Below are 18,920 nucleotides of genomic sequence, written 5' to 3'. Positions count from 1 at the left end.
GGTCAGTCATTACTCTGTCTTGTATACCTTTTTTTTTACAGAAACCGTAGAATAATTTTTAAATTTAGTCAGGTAAGAAGAGGGATATTTCTAGGTATAATATTAGTCATAGCGCTAATAGAAAGAGAATTGATTCTTATATTTATGTAAATATAAGAATCAAGTTAAACACTAGACAAATAAAACATTACAATCCATCAGCCAAATTCGATAATACTTCTAGAACAAAATCCAATCAACGAGCTCCATCGGCAGACGAGTCGGATTCGTGTCACGATGGTAATTCTCAATTTCTTAAAAGCCAGCACTTCATTAGTTTTTCCTCTGTCATCCGCGACCCGCATTTCAGCATTGTTTGCCGTCTCCCTACCTCGCCTTTCACCCTTTTCATTAATAGAGCAGAATATTCAGATTTTACGTTCTCTTTTATGTACATTTTTTATTTTCCATTTGTTTTATGAGTTGTTTACGCTTTAAGGATATATACCTTGTCTCGGGTATTATATTAGCGACGCTTGGGCGTGAACACCAGAATACAACTTTAGATTAAAGAGATCAAAATAATGTGATTTCATGCATTTTGCCTCCGTGAGAAATGAAAATGTACCTTTAGTTTATAACAAAATTTGTCTAATAGCAATAATATAAATTTAGTATACGACTACATGATACTATCACAATTGGTCGGATTGTATGGGACAATTTTGTTATTTCTAAACTTTTGTAGTTTCTACACATCCGTTCTAATTATTTTTCAATTTTACAATTTACAATTTATATATATATATATATAAATAATGGTAGTATTTAAAATCAAATGTAATATTTATTGGCTAAACCGTTTATTTTTCTCGACTTTTATGATACATTGGATGGCGTTAAGCTGACGGCCGGGTAATAAAAATTATGCTTTTAAGCATCGCTATCAACTTAAGAACCTCTCAATTTTATCACTCTTTCCAGAATTTCAAATATATTATTTAAATATATCTTCATGTCAATAATAAATCTATAAAATAAACTTTAAACTAAAGCAGTAGCATTTGCAGTATTTTGATAACATTGAATCTACATTTTTATAAGAAGTTTTTGTTCTTCATTATAATCGCACAGAAAATTGATAAAACATGAATGTCATATAATTTGTGGATATGCCGAATATACAATAATTACTAAATGACTCCAAAAATAGTAAATAAATATACAATATATAGGTACATGACAAGAAATACTATTTCATCACCATTCATTTAAATTTTGTTTTAACCTTCAACTCTTTATATTTTTGTAAAATATTATTTACCTGACGTAAAATTTAAGGGAAACATATATTTATACCACTATATTCACAATATGTGTTCATAACTTCACGTAGCTGTATAACTTATACAGCTATGTGAAGTTATGAAATTAATCGTGGAATTTTGGCAGGTCCCTGGGATTCCTTCTGGAATTGTTCCCAGACTCGGAATATTCCAAAACTCGGGAACGTGAAAACTTTCAGATTTTGCGGCCGTCAAGTTCTACAACGAAAGGCTCAATAACAGAAGTTTTTTTGGTAAGTGAGAATAGCCGTACAAACTTTGAGGATATTGTTCTCACTTTGACTTTTTCAAATTTAAAAAGAAATCGAATTTAAATATTACTTTTGTTGCACAGCTTGCATAAATTGGAATGATACAGATTTGGTTACGTCTTGAGTTGAAACTTTCTAAAAATAAAAATGATTTTGCTAATGTAATTGCTAACGTATACACCGAATCACTGTAATTTTACAAAAAAATATTTTATGTAAATTGAGAGGTCTTTAGACCTTTTCTACAATGTACGTAAGTATGTTGTTAGAGCTCAGCAACAAACTACAGTTTTAAAATAAGTAATTTCTCCATCGTTAACTTCTTATTACTGGCTTACTGATATAGGGGGATACAATATTTTATTTTCAATAGACGTCAAGGGGTCAGAACGATCCCGCTGTGTTTCCAGCGGTTATCGGAGTCGGTAGGCGGCTTGCGGTTAAAATGCTGCCATTTGTCGACTACCAATCACTTCAGCTGCTGGAATACTGAAATACTTTACCTGCACGTTTTGATTTTAAACTTTTGTGATTAAAAGTGATTGATCTACAAAATTAACAAGCAAGATTTCAAATTGAACGTGGGAACGCTCGACCACATATTTTGCTATATTATTATTGTCTAGACTATAATATTGTATATTTTCAGTTTTCTTTCCCCTGAAATTCAATTAACATTCATTGAAATATAAACTTATAAAAGGCGAGGTCAGGTTACAATTCATTCTGCATTTTTGTATATTCAATTTAATTTTAGGGAACAATCGTCAGTGAGCGTACATACGTGAATTTTAAAATCTCCATATTTCACGCTGAAAACGAATTATAATAAAAGTATGAGCCATATATGAATGTTTTTTCCGTAGAAATGGTATAGGTATATTATTCAATAAAATTAAATATAAACAGTTTTATTATACATTTCACACATATTTTGAAAATAAATATTAGATAAAAAAAGAAAAAAAAAGAGTGGTTAAGAGCACTTGGCTAGGTTATGAGCATGGGTTTGATGCCCGCTCGAATCAAATGTTTTTAATCCTTTTATTATTTTCAAAAATTTAAAATAAATACATAAAACTTTGAAAAAAAATATATAGGCACACACCTAAGCGTTGACAGACTTTGAATTTATTTTAAGTAACTCATGCATTCATAAAACTCGAAAACTAATACTCGTTATCGTGTTAGTTTTTTACATACAGTTATAAAATATGACACTCAATAAATAAAAGAACACAAAATATAAATTTCACTAGCGCGACTTATAAACCTGACTGAATGATGTTAAAATTTCTTCTAATGTTGGTTTGCGCTTTTGAAAACTGCATATATTATAACTGCTAGAGCAAAAACCCGTTGCACCTCATCAGTATACAGCATGTCATGTTAATGAGAGATATGAGTTAGCAGACACAACACTTTTACATATTTATGAAACTCCGCCCGCTGGGCGCGCATATCTTTATTTCCATGGATCTAGGGACATAAAGTTTCATCCGAACTTCGTCGAATGGAAAAACTTTATTTATATTTGAGTTGGGAGCTGGTTTGTGAATACTGAATCAGATTGGCGTGAACGGCATGGCAGTGCAGCATTTTCCGTGCTTTGTGTGCGTCGGGAGTTAAGATTTACATAAATATGTTAAAGAATATTGATTGGCCTGTATTAAAGATTATCATACAAATAAATGTATTATTTCTATGTAACCTGGTTAGTATGCCAAAGTACACTTCGTTATATATATCATTTTTTTTGGTTACGATAAGTAGATTCGACTCGTCACACAATTTGGGTTCCCGTGGCCCATGCAGGCTGATCAAGGTGGACTGCCAAAAAATTTCGCTGAATAATTTTTAAAAATATCCAAACTTATTACTAACTAACTTAGTGCATCTACATACTGGATTCTAAAATTATAATCATTCTCGAATCGGAGGAGAAAAGATAAGATGCTGTGGGGCAAGGCAAGGTCTCTCTTACCCAGCAGTGGGATAAACTGCCAAATAATAAGTATTTTGCACCAGAACTAAATTTTACAGAACTAAATAGATGTTTTATACTTCTACTAATTTTAGTATGCAACAAAGTAGTTCCAATAGATTTCTAACAATTTATTCAGATTCCGGTTTGCCAGTTAGCAAATAATTGAAATTCTAAATCCGTTTGCTGAATATGCAAATGATATTTTCTCTAAGGAAACCTCAGTGTGTTATCCTAAACCGGAATAGGATAAAGTTGCTTTACATTTATAATTCAGGACGCACATTTAAATAGATTTGTCCTGTGTGAAAATCAGTTCCGCAAAAAATAAGTTCACATTTGTGCTTTTTCGAGACTTGTAATTGTATACATAAGGGATATCCCAAAAATTACCTGAGAAGATATAGATGGGGGAGATAATCCATTAGCTACTCTAGATTTTCTATTGCTAATTTCGAAAGTAATGACAAATTAAGCATTTATGTATAAATATACATATACTCAAATGATTCATCATTTGAATGCTTTCGGCATTTTGGTTAGATTCCCAATTTGAATCTAATTTAGCTTACTAACGATTAAATATTTTATAAGATGCAAAATAGAAAAACAATTTGTTGTACTAGTAGACACAATTTTATTAATGACTAGCTTTTGCCCGCGGCTTCGCCCGCGTGAATCTCAGTATTTTTTTATCGCGTACTCTGTGAGACTGGTAAACATATGATTTAATTTCGCATTTTTCTCATCTTTACTTCAATTTCCTATTTCCCGCTGCGTGTCTCGTCCCACAAACTTGTCCAATTCCGCTTCCTGATATGTAATGTAGATATCCCGTACCGTTTCCTACATATTGTGCCATCATGTTTTTCGCAATGTGTCCCGTCCCGTTTCCCACTAAGTGTCTACTTCCCATTTGCAACGCGTGCCGTCCCATTTTCCACGACGTTTTACGTCCCGGTTTTTATTAAACATTACACACGTAAATTAAACATTTTTTTGTATGTAAGTCTCATACAATCTTTCACCTTTTGAAGGTTGAGGGTTAATTTTCAGAAAAATCTGAAACACGTATTCGTTAATTTCTTGTAAACAACCAAAATCCAAATTTTCATTCACTAACTTCAACGCTATAGACTTTTCATATTAACAGTTTTTCACCCCTTTTTCTTACTGCAAAATTTTAAAGTAAATCGGCTCCGTGGATTGTTATTTTAATTTTTCTACAGGACCTTTCTCATTTTCCGGGATGAAATGTCTATAAGATGTTAACCTGGGATTCCGAAGTATTTTTTTATTCATTATTAATTTTTCAATTATCCTACGGGAACCTGACCTTTTACCGGGGTGAAATGTATCAAGATGTTATTCCGGTATATAAGGTACCTGCGTACCAAATTTCAAGCAAATCGGTTCAGTACATTTCGAGTGATGCGCGTTCAGACAGACAGGCAAAAATTTCCGAAACTATATTTTGGTCATCTATATCAGTAACTAAGTATATTCCATGAAGAATTTAAAAAAATAATCCAATGTACAAATTTGACCTTTCTTCAATTTTATTATATGTGTTGATGATGATGATTAATGATGATGATATATGTATTGATATTGATTAAAGCATGTTTTTGTTGGGTTCCCAATGAAATCACTAATACCAACTCACATAGTGTAAAAAATTACGTAAGTACAGGAAACAACTTCGTGACTGAGGGCATAATCGAAGCATAATGGAAATCTCAAAAAATTTGTCACGTCTCTAAAATAAATCTTTCCGTCGCGAAAGCTTTTGAAAATAATTTTTGCCTGTTCGTTTTATCCAGCTACTGGGTTCGTGCAGGTTGCCTGAATGCAGATTTCAAGGAAATAATTTTACTGAGTGTTATATGATGTGGACAAAGTATTTTACATGTGCTACTTATAATAAATGAAAAGACAATAAGACAAAATTGCTAATCAAAAGTGCAAGTATTTACTTGAAAATCTTTGTTATGATGGTAACAAAATATTTTTTTCATGTCATCTCTAACGTGGCCGAATGAAATGAAAAGATGCGCAACAACAAATTGAGCACGTCAGCGAAGATAAACCGTACAAACCCCAATTTGTATCCGGCTCTGTAATTCTTTCGCGGAAGAATACACAAATCCATCTTACAAGTTGTCTTCGCTGGTAGATCTGTCCGTCATTTTGTACACGGGATTATACCTCTATTACATTTTATACGAGTTGGAGACGAGTATTTTTTGCAAGTAATGTATTGGTATTACGATACAGTTCAACCTTTTATTATTGGGATAAATAAAGTTTGTAATTAGATGCGAGTCAGCGATATCGTAGTCGTACGTGGGAATGAGGTAATTAATGTTGTGCTCTGAATTCGTACTTACTTTTGACAAAATTCAGCTTTAAAAACTTCTATTATGTAAAATATTAAGTTGCATATTTCGGGGAGTTGGGTAAAATGGTCCTACTATAACTGACTGACGGACTGATCAGATTACACGTCTGGTGCTTTCACTGATCCCCGAAGATAAATAATAATAGTTGCTTCATAACTGCGAAATAATTTAGTAGGAGAGCACGCGCGGCGACGATCTTGATTTATTTATGCTTGCTCATTCGGTATTTCTCGCGAGCGGCGCACCGGAGCGTGGTGTCCGTGTTGGTGAGTCACGGAGTTACAAGAGGTAAGTTACCTGGTAATTCCCGCGAGCGGCGCAGCGCAGCGTGGTGCCCGTGTCGTTGGTGAACTCCACGTGGTGTGGCGGCTGCTGGATCACCGGTAACCGACGAGGTTCTGGCGACACGCGTACTGCTGTAACAATAGATAATATTTTTTGAAAAAATGAGGTATAAGTCAAAGCATAAATAGGTCTACGCAAGCACTTTTTTGCGTACCTATTAAAGAATATATGTAGCATCTATTTAGTAGCATTTTAGTACAACCTTTTCGAATAAGAAATGCCTAAAGAAACTTATTTAAATAGAGTTGGTGCCTATCATGCCAGATGAATTATTATTTTATTGCTAAGATATTATATCGGTCTTCATTGTTTACCAAATAGTAATTGGGACGGTACCTAATCTCTAACTCTCGATATGTAACATGACGATCTTGCATTGTTAGTTCATGCACTGCGTCTATGTTTCGTGGTACAACAACTGATTTAGACCGACCGTCCACTGCATTCTATAGGCAAAGAGTTCCATTTTCAAATGTAATAATAACTTTTTAAATGTTATATAGATATGTAGTGGCCAGTTCCGATTCTTAAATGACATCCCTCGTAAACTTCCCGGTAAGGTAACAGAATTTAATGTGTCTCGATCACCTGGATGCAGCACGATTAGTGTTACCTAATTTACTTTCAGAATAATCAAGATGTCTTAGAGGTGTAGAAATGACTTCCACACTCAAAGCTAATGAAATAACCAGCGATTTAACGGATATATTCTAATGAAGTAGATTCCGGGTAGTTAGGCAGTGCTTTGTTATCTATGCAAACTTGAACAAGTTGTACAATGAGGCTTGGGGGAGTTTCTGCATGATATCATTCTCGTTGGGGCGTGGACTATGTGACATATATTTTTTTCGAAAAATTATTTCGGCGGCGGCTGCTGGATCTGGCTGCGGATCTGGCTGCTGGATCTGGCTGCGGATCTGGCTGCTGGATTTCATAGATCTTCGCGAATAAATATTGAGAGATGTCAATAAAACGCGTCACAGCACATCAGCACCACCAATTTATTAATTTAATTATTAACTACTAGTGACCTGTCCCAGCTTTGCTCGGGTAAAAACATAATAAATTATTATATTTCTATACACTTAAACTTTCCTCGGGGTTCACACTATCTTTCATCCAAATGAATCACACATGATAACACAATGAATCTCTTCATTGTGTTATCTTCAAATAATGCAATTTAAACGTAGATTCGAACGGGAATAAGTCGTAGCTATGCATACATTCGCCCCAGTGAGCCAGCCACAAGCCACAGTGTTCGATTTCCGTTTAATTTCGCGACAGCCGACATCGTGTGATGTCTCACCGATTTCGCACTCAATCATCCTAGTTTAATCATTATTAAACAAATTAAAACATTGCTGCACTATTGCCGGAGGGTGGTGCAGGAATGGTCTGTATAATAACTGCTTTAATTTAATTTTCTACTAACATCGGATAAGTATGTATACTAACATACTAGCTTTCCGTCCCGGGTACTGCAATAAGATGTAGCAGTAGTTTTTGAGTTTATTCATTACGAGTACAAACAATAAACACAAATCTTTTCTATTTATGATATTAGTAAGTATTAATATGATTGTTGGTAAATAAATTTCATTCATTCAAGTAAACTAGGAGACGGAATCTAAAAATATTCAAAAATATATATTTTAAATTATTTGCATAAAATTTGCAAAATCTGCAGCATGATTTGCTATTGCTATATTGGTAATTTTTTAGGTTCTTCCAGTATCATTTATGGATAAAAGATGTAAGTACCTTATAGCGATTAGGGTTACTTCCGATAAGTGGGTGCGAAACTGTCAACCTATCTGGCTTGTCTACATCACTGATGACTACATCTATACATCTAGGAATCTGTACATGTATAATTGCCCCGTAATGATAGTACAGCTGAACACAGATGTCGTATGAATTAATCACGAACTAAACAACAATTCTCACTCTCCTAAGATTATGTCAGTTTTGAAACAGCTGCGGCGTCGTATTCTGATTCTCATATAACTTTGTAAGGGAAACGCTTAGAATTAAGTTCATATATGTCTAATTATTGTAGGTATACACTATCCTTATTCTGAGTTTAATATTTTTCCGTCTCATTTAATGTATCGCTATAATTGTATAAGTACTTAGTGACTTATAGAGAATTCTGCAAATCTACTCTCATGACCGATTTTGAAAATAAAGTCTTAATAATATTTTATTAACCTGAAGCTATTTTTTTATTAATTGTAGAGCAGTCTACGTTTCATCGGGATAAACAATGTTTAATCATATCAAGAAATCATATAACGCAAACGGTAGAAATAGATACAAAGTTCACTCGGTTTAACAAACTATGCTTCTGAAAAGCTGAACTTGGACAGAGACAATGGTAATGCAGATTTTTATTTTTATTTTTTCAAGTGTATAAAAACTTCTGAAGAGCTGTGACAACTTTTTTTAATCGGCCTTTGTTCATTTTATTCGAATGAAGTTCAGAAAGTCGATTTAACTTTTGAAAAAGGGTTTTATTTCCGCTGAGCATCATTTATATTACGTTGAAATCCTGGAGATATGGTATAATTTATTGCGGGTCGTTATAGATTAAAATCAAAAGACTTCGTGAATGTTTGAGATTATCTTTATATGAATTTTATTGTAAAAGAGTCACGCCACATTAAATTGGGACCCGAATTCCACACACTGCTTTTTATGCCTACACAGCTATTTAACCTAGGCAGGTTATGAATTAATATTATATCCGATGGAAATGATAATGTGAAATATTTTAAAAATAAAAAAAAAAATGTGTAAACTTTCTTTAAGTTACTTTTTCCAAAATGATATAATTATAATTGTATAAGTATGAAAATCAAAATAATATGATAAGATGCTTCAAGTTTCATTTCTGAATAATTAAATTCATTAATATAATAAGGTTTCTTCTTTCAAAAATCAATTAGAACAAAGAACTCTTATGCTATCTTTCTAAATAAAAAATAACTGAAACTATATATAAATACTTACGTAATATCTATAATATGTTTGGGAATTACAATAAAATTCTTTTACATAGACTATGAATTCACAGACTACGAATTTAGCAAAATTGAGATTATTTTCAATTCATCTCTCATCCTCGCGTATTTACAGATTCATTTTCGACTGCCACAACTGGAAGCCCGGATTTGTTTAATTCATCATGGACAATAACGCCCTTTTCAGGGCAATGCGTAGATATTTCTTTCAAAATGGCTATTGTCAAAAAGCAAGGATTACTACAGCTTTCAAGCGTGGGGTTGAATGGGAAATGGAGGCAATCAGCATCTGCGATTGGTGCCAGGAGCCTCTATACGCCTGCGTCTCGTCGCAATCACACTTAAATTGAAAACTTTTGGATTTCCAGCATAGTACAGTCGACTTCACATCACGTGGTGCTATACGGAAAATCTGGTACAACGAGAGTTTTTTTGACATTACGATATTTTGGCGTCCTAAAAGTATGTTTTGTGTGTGTTTTAATCCTACGAGACGACTGTGTCACGAATTATTACAGATACATATAATTATTTAAATGTACTTCAATTTGCTCCATGTGAAAACATTTGCAGATCAGTGAGTACGCAGTATTTTAGGCGCTCGATATAATTTCGCTTATTCGCCGATTTGTAACAATTCGTATTAGCATACCTAATGCCAATCCCGTCTGTTTGAATGTTTATTTATTTACCAACCTGCCGATTTAGCAACGTTCTTCCTTCCCTGATACGGCTATAAGTTCATCATTTTATACAGTGTTATTTACTACCCGTGTCCCAGGATTCACGTGTATGAGAATCGTATAACTTAATAAACTTATATAAATTCTGTATTGTTGAAGTTGTCACCATGATCAAATTCGGTCAGACATATGATCATTATGATGATGTGAGTGAGTGAGTGAATATGTTTTGCTCAATCATGAAGTAATGAGCGTAACTAGTAAAAATACTAGTTAATATAATCCTGTTTATTATGTGCCTAACCTTAATCTGCACAGCGCGGGGAGTCCGCAGTTCTCAGAGTTCTCCATAAATGTGCTAATGACCGCAGTTTAAGCGTATCTGGGTTTTGCCAAGCAAATTGCTGACTGAGAGTATCAATAGCGTTTGTGCTGTTATCAACGCCATCACGTAAGATTTTAGAGTCTTGAACAAAGGTAACTTCTAGTGGCTTATGGATTCTTTTGAAGATTAAATATTTTTTGGTAATACACAATAGTCTTATTATATTTGAATTTGATCAAAAACCTACTCAAATTCAGAAGTTTCAAGTAACATTAAAAAAATGTAAAAGTTAAATCTACTAAGTGAATCTCTGAATGAAAAGATAAATCCATATCTTAAATTATACTCGCGACATTTTCAGTCGCTATTTTGCAGTTCCTTCAAAGAAATTGTATAGAACACTCAGGGAAACATCTTTTCAGGGTTCACTATTAAGTCCATTGAGGGCAGAGTTGCGTGAAGTCAGACGCGATTGCTCATTAGAGCCACAATGGATGCGATACAATGCTGGCTGCCGATATAACTACACTACAGGGCACGCTATTATACACACCCGCTCACGGTGAACTGTGTTGGTTATTTTGTGTACCGAAATTTACACTGTCTCGGGCGTTCGAAGATTTGCAAACAAATGGCCGTCTGCTGGTTGATCATTTTGATTTTACTTTTATTAAAAATGTAAAAGTTTGAAAGTTATTTATCTACAATTTGGTATGTAATCTTCGTATTTTACATAAAATCAACATATTATTGTATATACGATATTGGAAATCAATACATATAAAATTTGATTCCTAAACATACTAAACCTTAACAACTGCTCCAAAATGCTAGTGGTTTAGTAAATATTATTTAATTTAGAATATGGCGTGGAAAAGGAAGGTTTTGAAAAATTAAAACCTAAAGTTTCAATCAATACAATTTTTGTCATAAAGTTAGGTCTTAGAATGTACTTAGTTCATCTTTGACACCGTTTCAGTTCGTCCATCTTCATTTGTGTCCAAATAGTTGCTGATAGACATTCAGTTAGCGAAGTTTGACAGAAATTTGTCCTCAAGAGCTATTAAACGTTAATAAACAATAATGAAATGGGACAAGAGAATTCCAGAACAAAGTTTCTTTGCAATTATAGATATCTAAAATTACAAAAGAACGGTTGAGATGTGTCTTAATCGTCAGCTTCTTTACCGATACATTGAGATTTTTTCTATAAGTTTTTGGAAAAATCTAATTAAATTTAAGTACTGCTAACACTAGCAGCACTTAAATATAACATATACATACGTACGTAGTAATTTTTAGTCCTCTGTTCTTATCTCCATTCTTATAAAAACCAATCTATATACATATCTATATAGATTTCCATATAGGCAATAGAAACTACACATATGTAATTTAAGTAAGACATTCAAATAATAAGTATACTTGTATTGTGTTTGTTGCGTGCACTTTTTACCCTTTCATGAATGTAGTGCGAAGCATCCTTGACATCTGATAGATAACAACAGCATCTCGAAAGAAAGTTGTCGTCAGGCAGGCGACCAGACGTAAAATTACTGTCTAGAATGCAGGAATATGATAATATAGGAGAGAAGAATGTTTGGAGTGCTCATAAAAATGTGGCATTGTTATGGGGTTTTAACCCTATTTTTGATTCTCAAAGGGAATTGCTTTCCGCATATCGTATGTTATTATACGCATGAGCGGCTTACGGCAAAGCCAGGTAATATTCGATACCTTATAATGGAATATTAAAGGCATCTTGGCTTTACGATTAAAGGAATACGGGCTATTTGACTGATAATATTGAAACGTGAAAAATATTATAATTATATAGGTAAGTTACCGTTACGGTCAACATAATTACCAATTAATAATATAATGTATATACAAATTATAGTACCTATATACCGGCATGTCATAAAAAATATTGTAAAAACTGATCATTCATGACGCATTAATCTGTATTGAATTTGTGTTATAAATTATGCAGAATTTCTACTAGTAACAAAAAATTAAATAATTTTTGGCACATTTTATCATCCAAACTTGAAATTTAACCTTTGGCATTATATACTAAGTAAATAAAAGTGCCTAAGTAAATTTCGTGTATCTGTGGGGCAAAAATGACGTAAAATTGTGATAACCTTTACATTTTATGGTCAAATTTAAGAATAAATAATGTAAGAGACGACGTCAGATCCATTTCGACAAAACAAACCTAATTTTTCAGACTACATTAAGCAAAATAAATAGGTAGTAACTGTGTTATTTTAGGCCCTATATTTTCCTTTGGTGGAGATTTAAATTGAACGTACCGACAATAATTTAAAAATGTATTTATTTTACGTTTTCCATTTATATTATGAATGGAATTTTCCAAAATTTTCACGGCAGAGCGAAGTACATTCAAAACGTTCCTGTGCCGTCATCTTGTCAGTTAAACTAAAGGTATTATCAAGTACTTACTTCTTTTATTTATCGAAACTTTTTCTGAATAGCCAGTTGTCGGGTAAGTTATGACTTACCCGACAACTGGCTATTCAGAAAAAGCTAGAGATCGTACTAAATAGCGGGAACAGTTATTTATTTGATTTTTCTTATTAATTTTTATTAATGTTGCGGCAAAGTCGCTAACTTGGAACGCGTGTACACGGAGGTAGAATACCTCCGAATAAATTTCAGTTTCCATAGGTGCCCCAAAGTGAATTGAAGATTTGTATAAAAAATCATGTTCTTGACCTGGCTCGTTCGTAGTTAGTTATACCATATGATACTAACTCTAAACGACACAGGTCGAGAACATGATTTTTCAGATACTAGCATTGAAGTAAGCATCGAAGCTGCGATATAGCAGTTTTGTTTAAACAATTCAAGGTAAAAGTACTAGGGTATCATAAACAGCGGCAGGTTAGTGCAGGTGCCCCGAGAATCTCATCGTCGCGGATATTGCTTACAGCCACACATTCCATGGCGCACATTTTTCCGATATCCACTACTATTTAATATCCCAATAGCGATTGTAATGATGTTAATGCCAGTTTTATTATCCGTATTAATTTATCTAAAAATACAAATGATATCAAGTATAAGTAGATACCTAGTTATTTACTGTCTAAATTAAATTATCGAAAGTCTGTTCTTTTCCAACAAGTTGAATTTACCTCTACACTAATAAGAGAAATATACCTAAATTATTCGAAAATTCGAACATTCGCCAGATTTTAATGTGTTTTTCTGTTTCGAAACAAAGTAAATATATCAAACAGCTGCTTCCTTCGTTTTTATTCACGCAATTAACGTCCTCCCAAATCTACACAATTCATTACTGCTGAAATTGGGCCTTGGAAAAACACATTTTTTGGTAAACAATTTTTTCTTTAATTTTTTGGTAAACAACCAATTTGAGGTCAACTTGTTTGCTTTGAATAATTGATTTTCATAGGTTTGGTTGTAATTTTATTTAGATGTTTTCATAAGTTCAGCTACAGGCAAGCCAGACTTTTTCAAATCAAAAACCTCTTTTTCACCTAATTTCTTGCTAGTATTTGAGGCTAAGCCTAAGCATGATAAAAAATATGCCTTCCTTATTCAAACCGAAAATCGACCATAAACTAATAACATTATTGAAAAAATATATACAATACACCTCTTATTTAAACTAATTACGTACTCGAAAAGTTTGTACCTTCAACTAAGTGAAATTAAAGTTTTCTTGTTCAAATGAAAGCCCATAATAAATCAATTGTAAAGCCCAATAAAAAGGCAAAAGGTTTTTTTTCAATTCGTGTGAAATCGGCAATTATTGAGGGACATACCACGCGTTGCGCGCCGTTGGCAGCCGCGGTCACCCGGAAAGCTTTCACTCCACTCGCCAAATTACCAACTTTGTTTTAGCCCTTTTAACACTGACAGTCAAAGGGGATGCTAAAAACACAGGCATGACATTATTAGCTTCTACATCAATTGCAACAAATACTACTAATACTAGGTATATTAATTACAGAAATTAACCCCTTAATATAATAGCGATAAACGATAGTAAGAATAATACGTTCCGAAATCCTAGTAGTTCGTAGCTTTGAGAAAAATTATTTAACTTAGAATATGATGTGATAACTTGTCTGATTTTCGCCTACCACTGTATACATTCTTGTTTCTATGTTATTCCGTGAGGAACGCCATATTTTAAAACAAAAATTGTATGAAAAAAATCTTGACTTTCATCAACAATGGAGTCAATAAGTCACTAAAATCAAGAATACTTAGATTAATGTCTAACTTAAATATTCTCCGCCACCTCTATTTAAATTTCGAGAAATTAAATCGATAGATCGGAAAATTCCGCTCGCTATTCGTTTTAATTATCACCCATGGTTAACAGTCGATTGTCAATGAATCGATTTCCAAACTACTAATTGAATTGTGACCCAATTTAAATGAAAACACGTGTAATGGTGTAAGTAAGTGGAATTTGTTCACAGTATTTTCAATATTTATTTTTATGTCTGTCAATATCATTTCAAATTATATGTAACAGTCAATTTTGGGGGAAACACATACCTATCACAATAGTTATATGTACCTTATGTTTAATTTATGCCTTTACGCATACATAGCTGAACCGCTGAAATAGTTTTGTGAGGTTTGGTATGCATATAGTGTACTAGAAATTTAAACATAGTTTACCTTTTTTTTCAAATTCCTACCACCAGAGACCGGAATTGAGGGTGTCAGTTTGTTTGACAAACGCACCCGACATATTTTGTCACGAGCAGAGCTGTGAACAGCTAGTTAATAATATAATAGATTTCATAAGACGTTCTCCAAATGTTTAATTTAATCAAAACTTGATGGTTTGAAATACAATACCATAAGTTTAATCTCCGTCTTCTGTTCCCTCAACAGGCCCGATATCTGACGCCCGTCGGCACACCCCTTCGAGTGAGTACTTCCCACTGATCCAATTCCAACGGCGTCCTTATACTTCGATATCTCACGTCTCGTCTTAATCTCAACAATATTCTTGAGCCCAAATTAATCTCATCTCTTTAACGAATATTAGATTATTTCGTTTTAACATAAACGATGAAAGGATATTAGCTATATGAGGCTTAAAATTATAAAACCCTTTAGGTATCACGGTGGTATCTACTTCAGCCTACGCTGTTTACTGAAAATTTCCCGTTTCATTATTCTACTTTTACATGACGTCCAAAATTTATCAGGATCACAACATTCCCAAGGTGCTCAAATATAAATTGAATTAATTTGTTTCTCGGCCTACTTCGCTATCCTAAGACAACGAGGTCTAATGTAACACTGTCTCTATGAATTACTCTGTTTGGCGCAATATAAATGAACAAAGGCTCCTGCTGAATTTACAGAACCTATCTCTACGCCTTCTTACATGAAACAAATTGATTTATTTTTATACACGTACCTATAAATTCGATGCCCATTTTCGAAGGCAAGGTTCCAGAACGCTCTGTTTTCCTACAAAATTACCTATCATCTAAAAAAATGTGCTGAGTAGCTTTTGGGACACTCAGCCTACGCACTTTTATCAAAGAGTGTAATTTTGCAGGCACACGCCTTTTGATCGCTTTCTTGTTCTATATAAGTGAAAGTAATTATTTTATTAGAATCCTATCTAATGTAGTGGAAAATATTGAGACGCATTATCGTTGACTTACCTATTTCATAGACATTATGATACCAATATGAACCGTATGAGATGTTCATTGAGCTGAATTTTGCGAAGATCAAGTAAGTGACTTTCAGGATTGTATGTATCATGTCAAAATTTAAACACGTCTTGAAAGTAAAGTCGGGATATACTAAATTGGACACAATTATAGCGCTATCGTAGTAAATGGTAGTGCGATATTACAGTCACATATAAATATATTATATTAGTATATTTAAAATAAAGATGAAAGATTGTTAAGAAACGGCTTCGCTTCTGGGTTCGTGAAATAAAAGTCGCTATCCGTATTTAGAATATTACTAAAGTACCTAGCGGTCTACGCAACTGCTGAGGACGAGCATTAATCATTGTAGAGGACCTGCCAGATTATAATCGCTTATAATTACGCTTCTAGTCAGTTTAAAGCCTCGAATTTTCCATCCTTGTTAAGCCAAATTGAGTTAGTATCATTAAATTTGGAACAAATAATTAGTATAATTTTAGTAAATAACAGCAGTTGAAGCCCTTTGTAATAGGTTTTGATATAAAATGGTTTGATTCGTAATGGTTTAATAAACAAAAAACTATCAGAATCTGCTACAGATCGGAGATCTTTAAAAAAACATATTTCGATTTTTTAAATATAATTTAAATCGACTTGACGAAGAATAAAAATAGAAAGAAATTGTTTGAATTTATGTGGATTTATGTTGTCGTTTGTAAATCAATAAACAATGTGGTATCAACATTGTTTTGTACGCGAGCAAAAATTACGGCTTTTCCCGTTTCCGTCCGAATTTCAGGTATTCCTTTCTTAATGCCCTACCTTCCCCAAGGAATCTACTACTTACTAAATTTCAGCTTTTTTCGGCCATGTGTTATCTGTCAGTCATCTAACAAGTAGTCTATGAATATTGCTTTTAGATGACCTTTATTTTAAAATATTATGAAGCCAGAAATGTTGTCGACGTCTACCGTTATATTATTCAGACATGTCAAGGTCTGGCAACCGCTAACTCCAGTTCTAAACGTTATTATAAGTATATATGAAGTATTATTTAAATAAATAAAAGTATTTATATACTTAATGCAAATATTACAGAGCAGTTCATATGATTATTATAGTTTTAAAATTTACGACTCGATTGTTAAACTAGTAGCGGACTCGTTAAAAGTTAAAAAGTTCGTCTCTTATGGCTCTTCAAACTAGGTACAGACGGTTTGAGTGAGTTAGATTTCATTTAATTACAAAAGTTATTACAAAATTGTAGCGGTCTTAATAAATTTTAAGATTACAACGTGATATACTGGGTACTTAATTAACATAATAGATTTGAAATATAATAATATGCCACGTTTTTTTATTTTGTTATGTGAAATTGAAAAATGTATTTCCATTTACTATCTACGGATTTTCCTTTTACAATATTTTAATTAAAATTTCATTCAATGATATATGACAATGAATAATCAATATTTTTGCAATACTAAGTACGTACGTACTAAGTAGTAAGTTGCTCCGTCAAATTTGAAGATGATTTTAACCGGCGTGCCGCCGTTGAAGTACTACGAAGTACGTTGGCGTATTTTGCATTTTTCTACCTACGATAAAGTTAACGTCAAAGTTGACGGTGCAACCCACCCTATGCCTAAACGTCAGCGGCGCGCCGGTTAAAATTAACGTCAAATTTGACGGAGCTACTTAGTACGTACGTACTTAGTATTGCAAAAGTATTAATTATTCAGTGTCATATATCATTGAAAGAAGTTTCAATTAAAATATTATAAATGGAAACACAATGGCACCAGGAGTCTTGTTACCGTATAACAAACTATAGTTACTCAGCCCTATCATCCCACATGATCCCTTTTATTGTCCCAGTGACTTTGCACCACCCTTGCTAATCCAGTCTCCTATATCCTAACATCTGCCCGACTGAAAAGTGTTAGTAACTATAATACCTAGTTACACTTTACACTTTACGGGAATTGTATACTTTTTCAAATTTGATAGTGGTGATAATTATGGTATTTTACGTAAAATAACGTTTTAACCTTTACAAGTTAGACCGAAACAAAAGTTGCAAGGCTCATGCTCAAGGCCACATTCAGTATTCAGCTGATTCGTGGGCTTGTTGGTGGTACACCACGGGAGGACATGGGGTGGTCCTATTCTAGGACAAAAACCACTTTCATTTATTCCCAAAAAAACTAAAGTACTACTTATTTTTTTCATATTTAAATCCAACATAGAAAGAAAAGGGTGGACTAAAAAGCGGAAAATTTAATAGCATATGTGCTATTTGCACAATTTAGGTAAATACTTACATTTAAATAAACAAATCGTGTGTCCTCTTCTTATTTTATTGTGACAGAGTAAAATACGTCGCCGCGACCCTGCGTCGGGTCCTCGGGCCCCATCTGCCGACCTACTTTATTTGCCAATTTTGTCACTATTGATTTTACGGTTCAATAATAAGATTTAGCTCGTGTGAGAATGTACCTATCTTTTTCGCGAAATGCACGGTCGGTCATAGATAAAAGAAATATTAATTTTATCTATGGTATGGGTATTCTCGTGGTGATTTAAGCCATACAAGATTATTATTATTAATTAATTATTTAATTACAAATAAGCTCATGGTAGAATTTATTATGCATTGTCAATTTTCACAAACTATTTCGATGTTTGGAAGGGATAGACGAGTCATTCACAGTTTATTTAATTTTGAGTTTGATCTATTTTGTGGTCTACACCCGTCAACTTTAAAGTAGTACGCCATCTAAACGATGGCGGCACGCGGGTTAAAGTTAACGACAAAGTTGACTGGTGTAACTCACCCCAAGAGAACCAAAAATGTCAAATTAATACACCTGACACATATGAGTC

At 33.3% G+C, this 18,920-nt stretch overlaps 1 protein-coding gene across 6 annotated transcripts in view; it reads right to left on the bottom strand.

The window, feature by feature from the left end:
- Dscam4 (Down syndrome cell adhesion molecule 4) overlaps positions 1-18,920 on the bottom strand; it is a 149,656-nt gene that overhangs the window by 53,100 nt on the left and 77,636 nt on the right. For 5 of the 6 annotated variants that reach the window (XM_053758909.1, XM_064436528.1, XM_064436527.1 and 2 more), the window contains exon 3: positions 6,260-6,378. In XM_053758909.1, coding sequence (XP_053614884.1) covers positions 6,260-6,378 — 119 coding nt within the window. The remainder of the gene's footprint in view (positions 1-6,259; positions 6,379-18,920) is intronic. The other variant, XM_053758911.1, reaches the window with a different exon arrangement.

Source organism: Plodia interpunctella, chromosome 18, assembly GCF_027563975.2.
Source record: "Plodia interpunctella isolate USDA-ARS_2022_Savannah chromosome 18, ilPloInte3.2, whole genome shotgun sequence".
In the NCBI taxonomy this organism is placed as follows: Eukaryota; Metazoa; Arthropoda; class Insecta; order Lepidoptera; family Pyralidae; genus Plodia; species Plodia interpunctella.
This window is presented reverse-complemented; position numbering and strand designations above follow the sequence as displayed.